General features: G+C 42.2%; 1 protein-coding gene across 2 annotated transcripts in view; it reads left to right on the plus strand.

The window, feature by feature from the left end:
* Positions 1-10,459, plus strand: part of cacna1fb (calcium channel, voltage-dependent, L type, alpha 1F subunit) — a 216,092-nt gene that overhangs the window by 149,924 nt on the left and 55,709 nt on the right. For both annotated transcript variants that reach the window (XM_046344773.1, XM_046344774.1), the window contains exons 21-26: positions 309-438; positions 5,326-5,385; positions 6,367-6,473; positions 9,123-9,210; positions 9,299-9,406; positions 10,224-10,276. In XM_046344773.1, the coding sequence (XP_046200729.1) occupies positions 309-438; positions 5,326-5,385; positions 6,367-6,473; positions 9,123-9,210; positions 9,299-9,406; positions 10,224-10,276 (546 nt within the window). The remainder of the gene's footprint in view (positions 1-308; positions 439-5,325; positions 5,386-6,366; positions 6,474-9,122; positions 9,211-9,298; positions 9,407-10,223; positions 10,277-10,459) is intronic.

Raw genomic sequence — 10,459 nt, forward strand, 5'->3', positions numbered from 1 at the left:
CTAGTATACTATAGTAATACTACTATTATACTAGACGACTACTAAAATAAATGTGCATCTGACGAATAGTGAGCAGAGACTTGTTTTCCTTTTCTGAAGCTTATTTAAATATAAAAAAGTAATATTTAGACAATTAGGTTTGATCCCAGCTTTTCTGTTTAAGTTGAGACTGTGCTAGCCCACTGAGCTAAAGCCTAGGCATTATCTTTGGGAGCTAACACACGTCTTCAGGTCTTCGGTAAGGTTTCTTATCAAGGTCTTCAAATTATTATTATTGTTATTGTTTGTTTGTTTGTTTGTTTCTTCAGGATCCGTCGGGGTTGCCACTTCCTGATCCACCACCACATCTTCTGCAATCTCATCCTGGTCTTCATCATCCTCAGCAGCTGCTCTTTGGCCGCAGAGGATCCCATCAGAGCACACTCCTTTAGGAACAATGTAAGCTACACACACTCCTTTAGGAACAATAAGTTACACACTCCTTTAGGAACAATGTAAGTTACACACTCCTTTAGGAACAATGTAAGTTACACACTCCTTTAGGAACAATGTAAGTTACACACTCCTTTAGGAACAATGTAAGTTACACACTCCTTTAGGAACAATAAGTTACACACTCCTTTAGGAACAATGTAAGTTACACACTCCTTTAGGAACAATAAGTTACACACTCCTTTAGGAATAATGTCAGCTACACACTCCTTTAGGAACAATAAGTTACACACTCCTTTAGGAACAATGTAAATCACACACTCCTTTAGGAACAATGTAAGCTACACACACTCCTTTAGGAGCAATGTAAGTTACACACTCCTTTAGGAACAATGTAAGCTACACACATTCCTTTAGGAAAAATAAGTTACACACTCCTTTAGGAACAATGTAAATCACACACTCCTTTAGGAACAATGAGTTACACAATCCTTTAGGAACAATGTAAGTTACACACTCCTTTAGGACCAATGAGTTACACACTCCTTTAGGAACAATGACCCTTTTCTCCATAAATAATATGAATGTGCTTGAACTGATGTTCGTCAAGAAATAATGGTGGCAAACGCACTGGGTAAACCGTTTAAAGACTGCAAGCGCACTAGATCGAATTATAATACGTTTTCTTGAAAATGGGTGGTTTTTAAGTGCATTCTAACGTGGACTTTGTTTGTGGAAGCGTATCAGTCGTGTCGAAGGTTTTACGCGAGCTCAGTTGTTGTGTCTCGAAGCGCTGCGCGCGAGTATAAATTTTAAATGGAAGTGATTGGAACTCCCCTTGGGTGCTTCTGTTATGGTGAAAAGTTCACAACGAAACTAACATTACATGTGGAGAATGGTGTATTTGCTTGTGTTGGCCATCAAGCAACCTAATCATTTCTATGCCATTGTGGGCAACTGTAGCCTACCATTTGATACAATGAATATGCTGGAATGACTATCACTGGAGTGATTGCAAATCAGTTTGTGCAAACGCATTTAATAAATAGCCTATAATTTCAGTGTGTTGTTGTTGTAGCCTTGTGTTATTATGTAAATATTAATGGCCATGTTTAGTTAGTTGGATTGGTAGCAATTGTGGTCATGGTTACAGCGCTATCCAATTCCCAATCGGTTGTTGTTAGAATGCATTAGAGTGAAGGAAACAGTCAGTCAGATTAGGTTACAGGTTTTCAGCTGTTAGAATACATTAGAGTGAAGGAAACAGTCGGTCAGATTAGGTTACAGGTGATCAGATGTTGTTTGAATAAATTAGTCTGTTAATTTGAAGTAAACAGGCTGCCAAATGGTTCAGTTTAAATCCATCCGACATCTCATCTAGGTTACTGTAGTCTGAAATTAGATATAGACCTATCAGAGGCTATAAACAACCTGCATCTAGCTAAGCAAACCATAAATTGAATTACAATCATCAACCCAGATTGTATTCAGAAGCCGAGGCCTATTAAGTCAATCACGCACATAGACCTTGCTATTTGCATTATCCATTTCTAACGGTTTACTAACAGTAACTTGGTCTGAGTGTTTCCTACGCAGAGATCTCATGATCCTCTGTTCAACTTTCATCACTCAAACTCTCGGATCTATCTATAGTTATGTACATGCCCAAAAAAAGGGGGATTTATTTACAATCATAGCAGTCAAGCGAGTTATATTCGACAATCATTGATGGAAAATGATCTGCCGAGTTTAATGATGGCAAATTATATTTTATCTTGCGACATATTCAAATTCCTATATTACGTCAAGTTCGCTCGCAATAATAATTATTTAATTGGAAAACAGAATTTTGTTTCTTACGTCGTTACAAGTTGTCAACATTTATTATTTTTTTTAAACCTCCTAATAACATTATACTTGCATGTATTTTTTAAGAACATAGTTTCTGAGATGGTAAAATAATTTCAACTGAAACATCTAAACCAGATCTGAGGTAAACAAGATAATGGAGCTATATATAAATGTAGAAGTATATACATATTTTTTTTAAATTTTACCTTTATTTAACCAGGCAAGTCAGTTAAGAACATATTCTTATTTTCAATGACGGCCTGGGAACAGTGGGTTAACTGCCTGTTCAGGGGCAGAACGACAGATTTGTACCTTGTCAGCTCGGGGGTTTGAACTCGCAACCTTCCGGTTACTAGTCCAACCACTAGGCTACGCTGCCGCCCCATATATACATATACAACTATATAAATATATAACTATATACATATATAACTATATACATATATAACTATATACATATATACATATATAAATATATAACTATATAAATATATACATATATAAATATATACACATGTAACTATATAAATATATACATAAATAAATATATACATATATTACTATATAACTATATACATATATAAATATACACACATATAAACATATGTATATATATACATATAAAAATATACACAAATATATACACAAATATATACACAAATATATACATCTATAAATATATACACATATAAATATATACACATATATATACACATATAAATATATACATATATACACACATATATATATACATATGTAAATATACAGTATACATGTATATATATACATATATAAACATATGCATATATACATATATCAATATATAAATATAATAACATATATACCTATATACATACATACATACATACATACATATATAAATATATACATATATATATATATACACATATATAAACATATGCATATATACATATATCAATATATAAATATAATAACATATATACCTATATACATACATACATACATATATAAATATATACATATATATATATACACATATATAAACATATGCATATATACATATATCAATATATAAATATAATAACATATATACCTATATACATACATACATATATAAATATATACATATATATATATATATATATATATATATATATATATATATATATATATATATATATATATATATATATATATATATATATATATACACATATATAAACATATGCATATATACATATTTCAATATATAATAACATATTGAGAACAAACAACCAACCAAATAAAAACTAGAGTGTCAAGGAGAAGAAAATAAATCCCCAAATGTCGTGTCATGGGACCCCCATTGATTTTGTTATAATATTGGAGTCACTCAGCTACAAGGCATAAAAGCACAAGGCATAACTCAGGAAATGAGCTGTAAAACAGCTAAATGTTGTCTCTGGGTCCAGTCTTGTTCTGATCTACAGGAACACACAGGCCTGACTAAGAACAGAAACACTGGGTTCAGACCTGACCTCACACAACCAGTCACCAGGCTCCCTGAGCAACACACACACACACACACACACACACACACACACACACACACACACACACACACACACACACACACACACACACACACACACACACACACACACACACACACACACACACACACACACACACAGAGAGAGAGAAGCAGCTGCCCTGATTGCACATTTGGTTCAGTCATCATGCTAGACGTGCCAATTACTGCCAGCTGAGGAAGGACTGTCTTGTAACGTACAATCAGAGAACCAGTGGGCGCGTTCCAGACTGTCTTGTAACGTACAATCAGAGAACCAGTGGGCGCGTTCCAGACTGTCTTGTAACGTACAATTAGAGAACCAGTGGGCGCGTTCCAGACTGTCTTGTAACGTACAATCAGAGAACCAGTGGGCGCGTTCCAGACTGTCTTGTAACGTACAATCAGAGAACCAGTGGGCGTGTTCCAGACTGTCTTGTAACGTACAATCAGAGAACCAGTGGGCGCGTTCCAGACTGTCTTGTAACGTACAATCAGAGAACCAGTGGGCGCGTTCCAGACTGTCTTGTAACGTACAATCAGAGAACCAGTGGGCGCGTTCCAGACTGTCTTGTAACCTACAATCAGAGAGCGCGTTCCAGACTGTCTTGTAAACGTACAATCAGAGAACCAGTGGGCGCGTTCCAGACTGTCTTGTAACGTACAATCAGAGAACCAGTGGGCGTGTTCCAGACTGTCTTGTAACTACAATCAGAGAACCAGTGGGCGCGTTCCAGACTGTCTTGTAACGTACAATCAGAGAACCAGTGGGCGCGTTCCAGACTGTCTTGTAACGTACAATCAGAGAACCAGTGGGCGCGTTCCAGACTGTCTTGTAACGTACAATCAGAGAACCAGTGGGAGCGTTCCAGACTGTCTTGTAACGTACAATCAGAGAATCAGTGGACGCGTTCCAGACTGTCTTGTAACGTACAATCAGAGAGCGCGTTCCAGGCTGTCTTGTAACGTACAATCAGAGAGTCAGTGGCCGCGTTCCAGACTGTCTTGTAACGTACAATCAGAGAATCAGTGGGCGCGTTCCAGACTGTCTTGTAATGTACAATCAGAGAGCGCGTTCCAGACTGTCTTGTAACGTACAATCAGAGAATCAGTGGGCGCGTTCCAGACTGTCTTATAACGTACAATCAGAGAGTCAGTGGGTGCGTTCCAGACTGTCTTGTAACGTACAATCAGAGAATCAGAGGGTGCGTTCCAGACTGTCTTGTAAAGTACAATCAGAGAGCGCGTTCCAGACTGTCTTGTAACGTACAATCAGAGAGTCAGTGGGCGCGTTCCAGACTGTCTTGTAAAGTACAATCAGCAGCCCCACGAGGAGGCAGAGAAGGTCGTGGGGTGTGTTCAAGGGAGGAAGTGGGCCCTTTTCCAGGATGCCTACAGTGTAGACTCTTTGCCCAAAGTAAATGATCAGATTGTTCAATCATATTAATTTGATTCCTGTAATTCCCTAAATATATCTGATACTCTGTCTTTGTGTCCTCTCTACCCTACAGGTTCTGGGCTATGCAGACTATGCCTTTACCTCTATATTCACAGTGGAGATTATACTGAAGGTAATGAAACAGTAAAGGTGACTGTTTGTCACTATGAAGTGTTATAGATTTGTTATGAAATATGAGGCTACATAGCGCGCAGTAGGAGCACTGTGAAACAGTGGCTGCCCATCCCAAACGGCACCCTCCTTCCATCATGCACTATATATAGGGAATAGGGTGCCATAGGGCTCTGATATGAAGTAGTGCACTATATAGGGTGCCATAGGGCTCTGGTCTAAAGTAGTGCACTACCACATCACCACTAAGTTCTCATTTTATTATGTTCCCTGTCCTAACACACCTGTTCTCTTTTTTCCTCCTCCTCCAACCACCCACCTAATCTTCCTCCTCTTCCCCATCTACCTCCCCTCCTCCTCATCCTCCGCCCCCCCTCCCCCCCCCCCCTCCTCATCCTCCTCCTCCTCCCCCACCTCCTCCTCCTCATCCACCTCCTCCTCCCCCACCTCATCCTCCACCTCCTCCTCTACCTCCTCCTCCCCCACCTCCTCCACCTCCTCCTCATCCACCGCCTCCCTCTCCTCCTCCTCCCCCACCTCCTCCTCATCCACCTCCTCCACCTCATCCTCCTCCTGCTCCTCCTCCTGCTCCTCTTCCTCCTCCCCCACCCCTCCTCATCCTCCTCTTCCTGCTCCCCCTCCGCCTCCTCCTACTCTTCCTCCTCCTCCTACTCTTCCTCCTCCTCCCCTCCTCCTCATCATCTTCCTCCACCTCCTCCTCCCCCTCCACCTCCTCCTCCTCCTGTTTATCCTCCTCCTCCCCCACCTCCTCCTCCTCCTGTTTATCCTCCTCCTCCCCCACCTCCTCTTCCTCCTCCTCTTCCTCCTCCTCCTGTTTATCCTCCTCCTCCTCCACTGCCTCCTCCCCCTCCACCTCCTCCTCATCATCTTCCTCCACCTCCTCATCCTGTTTATCCTCCTCCACCTCCTCTTCCTCCTCCTCCTGTTTATCATCCTCTTCCTCCTCCTCCTCTTCCTCTAGATGACGGTTCATGGAGCGTTCCTCCACCAAGGTTCATTCTGTAGGAACTGGTTCAATCTGTTGGATCTCCTGGTGGTCTCTGTGTCTCTGATCTCCTTCTTCCTACAGTGAGTCTCAATTAAACTTCTGTACATAGCCTTAGCCTAGCATGTCCACTGTATACAACGTTAGGCCTCATAGCCTTAGCCTAGCATGTCCACTGTATACAACGTTAGGCCTCATAGCCTTAGCCTAGCATGTCCACTGTATACAACGTTAGGCCTCGTAGCCTTAGCCTAGCATGTCCACTGTATACAACGTTAGGCCTCATAGCCTTAGCCTAGCATGTCCACTGTATACAACGTTAGGCCTCATAGCCTTAGCCTAGCATGTCCACTGTATACAACGTTAGGCCTCATAGCCTTAGCCTAGCATGTCCACTGTATACAACGTTAGGCCTCGTAGCCTTAGCCTAGCATGTCCACTGTATACAACGTTAGGCCTCGTAGCCTTAGCCTAGCATGTCCACTGTATACAACGTTAGGCCTCATAGCCTTAGCCTAGCATGTCCACTGTATACAACGTTAGGCCTCGTAGCCTTAGCCTAGCATGTCCACTGTATACAACGTTAGGCCTCATAGCCTTAGCCTAGCATGTCCACTGTATACAACGTTAGGCCTCGTAGCCTTAGCCTAGCATGTCCACTGTATACAACGTTAGGCCTCGTAGCCTTAGCCTAGCATGTCCACTGTATACAACGTTAGGCCTCATAGCCTTAGCCTAGCATGTCCACTGTATACAACGTTAGGCCTCGTAGCCTTAGCCTAGCATGTCCACTGTATACAACGTTAGGCCTCATAGCCTTAGCCTAGCATGTCCACTGTATACAACGTTAGGCCTCATAGCCTTAGCCTAGCATGTCCACTGTATACAACGTTAGGCCTCGTAGCCTTAGCCTAGCATGTCCACTGTATACAACGTTAGGCCTCGTAGCCTTAGCCTAGCATGTCCACTGTATACAACGTTAGGCCTCATAGCCTTAGCCTAGCATGTCCACTGTATACAACGTTAGGCCTCATAGCCTTAGCCTAGCATGTCCACTGTATACAACGTTAGGCCTCATAGCCTTAGCCTAGCATGTCCACTGTATACAACGTTAGGCCTCATAGCCTTAGCCTAGCATGTCCACTGTATACAACGTTAGGCCTCATAGCCTTAGCCTAGCATGTCCACTGTATACAACGTTAGGCCTCATAGCCTTAGCCTAGCATGTCCACTGTATACAACGTTAGGCCTCATAGCCTTAGCCTAGCATGTCCACTGTATACAACGTTAGGCCTCGTAGCCTTAGCCTAGCATGTCCACTGTATACAACGTTAGGCCTCGTAGCCTTAGCCTAGCATGTCCACTGTATACAACGTTAGGCCTCGTAGCCTTAGCCTAGCACGTCCACTGTATACAACGTTAGGCCTCGTAGCCTTAGCCTAGCATGTCCACTGTATACAACGTTAGGCCTCTTAGCCTTAGCCTAGCATGTCCACTGTATACAACGTTAGGCCTCTTAGCCTTAGCCTAGCATGTCCACTGTATACAACGTTAGGCCTCGTAGCCTTAGCCTAGCATGTCCACTGTATACAACGTTAGGCCTCGTAGCCTTAGCCTAGCATGTCCACTGTATACAACGTTAGGCCTCATAGCCTTAGCCTAGCATGTCCACTGTATACAACGTTAGGCCTCGTAGCCTTAGCCTAGCATGTCCACTGTATACAACGTTAGGCCTCGTAGCCTTAGCCTAGCATGTCCACTGTATACAACGTTAGGCCTCATAGCCTTAGCCTAGCATGTCCACTGTATACAACGTTAGGCCTCGTAGCCTTAGCCTAGCATGTCCACTGTATACAACGTTAGGCCTCATAGCCTTAGCCTAGCATGTCCACTGTATACAACGTTAGGCCTCGTAGCCTTAGCCTAGCATGTCCACTGTATACAACGTTAGGCCTCGTAGCCTTAGCCTAGCATGTCCACTGTATAAGCACTGAGCACCATTACCACGCCCGTATGTTCTGGTCATACATACAGTGCATTCAGAAAGTAGTCACACCCCTTCACCTTTTCCACATTTTGTTACTTTACAGCCTAATTCTAAAATGAATATATCTTTTTTTCCGTCATCAATCTACACACAATACCCCATAATGGCAAAGCAAATGTATTCAAATAAAAAAAACTGAAATACTACATCTACAGTGGGGCAAAAAAGTATTTAGTCAGCCACCAATTGTGCAAGTTCTCCCACTTAAAAAGATGAGAGAGGCCTGTTTCATCATAGGTACACTTCAACTTCTCTCTCTTTCTCTCTCCCTGTTCTCTCTCTCTCTCTCTCTCTCTCTCTCTCTCTCTCTCTCTTCTCTCTCTCTCTCTCTCTCTCTCTCTCTCTCTCTCTCTCTCTCCCTGTTCTCTCTCTCTCTCTCTCTCTCCCTGTTCTCTCTCTCTCTCTCCCTGTTCTCTCTCTCTCTCTCTCTCTCTCTCTCTCTCTCTCTCTCCCTGTTCTCTCCCTGTTCTCTCTCTCTCTCTCTCTCTCTCTCTCTCTCTCTCTCTCTCTCTCTCTCTCTCTCTCTCTCTCTCTCCCGGTTGTCTCTCTCTCTCTCTCTCTCTCTCTCTCTCTCTCTCTCTCTCTCTCTCTCTCTCTCTCTCTCTCCCTGTTCTTCTCTCTCTCGCTCTCTCTCCCTGTTCTCTCTCTCTCTCTCGCTCTCTCTCTCTGTTTCTCTCTTTCTCAGTTCGAGTGCCATCTCTGTGGTCAAGATTCTCAGGGTACTCAGAGTACTCAGGCCTCTACGAGCCATCAACAGAGCAAAAGGACTGAAGGTAAGGGTGGTTGCGTGTGTGTGTGTGTGTGTGTGGCTGTGTACTTGTTTGTTGACCTGCCTAACAACTGTGTGTTCTGTCCATTCAGCATGTGGTCCAGTGTGTGTTCGTAGCGATCAAGACCATCGGTAACATCATGATCGTCACTACTCTACTACAGTTCATGTTCGCCTGCATCGGAGTCCAGCTCTTCAAGGTAACGTGTACTGTACTGAGAGTCTAACTCTTCAAGGTAACGTGTACTGTACTAAGAGTCTAACTCTTCAAGGTAATATGTACTGTACTGAGAGTCTAACTCTTCAAGGTAATATATACTGTACTGAGAGTCTAACTCTTCAAGGTAACGTGTACTGTACTAAGAGTCTAACTCTTCAAGGTAATATGTACTGTACTAAGAGTCTAACTCTTCAAGGTAATATGTACTGTACTGAGAGTCTAACTCTTCAAGGTAACGTGTACTGTACTGAGAGTCTAACTCTTCAAGGTAATATGTACTGTACTGATAGTCCATCTCTCCAAGGTACTGAGAGCTCATTTGTAAATGTGTTTTACTTTACTAGTAAGTATTTTAATTAGAATCTATTCTCCATACTATATCAGAATCTATTCTCCATACTTTTGTCACGGCCGTCGTTAGGAAATGACCAAGTTGCAGCGTGGTGAGCGTACATATTCCTTTTATTAGAAATGACGCTGACAAAAACAATAAACAATACTAAATAACCGTGAAGCTTAACAGGGCAATGTGACACAAACAAAGACAACTGCCCACCCTGGAAGGAGGAGAAAAGGGCTGCCTAAGTATGGTTCCCAATCAGAGACAACGATAGACAGCTGTCCCTAATTGAGAACCATACCTGGCCAGTACATAGAAATACACAATCATAGAAAAACGAAACATAGAATTCCCACCCCAAATCACACCCTGACCAAACCAAATAGAGAAAAAGGCTCTCTAAGGTCAGGGCGTTACAACTATACCATAGTACAATCTAATTGTTATTTTATTTCAGGGTAAATTCTACCGCTGTACAGACGAGGCCAAACACACGCCAGAGCAGTGCAAGTAAGTTACTCAATCTGTTTTTCTAGAACTGAATAACTGACGTTATGTGGTTTTAGTGTGTTTTTTTGTCGGTTGTGTTTTTAATGTCTTTAACGTCTACAGGAAGGCCTCTTGTCAAACTCACGTTCTTCTGTAGCCCGTGTCGTCTGTCACACTCTTCACATAGCCGATCCTAGAAAGGAC

The sequence above is a fragment of the Oncorhynchus gorbuscha genome, linkage group LG03 (assembly GCF_021184085.1).
Source record: "Oncorhynchus gorbuscha isolate QuinsamMale2020 ecotype Even-year linkage group LG03, OgorEven_v1.0, whole genome shotgun sequence".
NCBI lineage: Eukaryota > Metazoa > Chordata > Actinopteri > Salmoniformes > Salmonidae > Oncorhynchus > Oncorhynchus gorbuscha.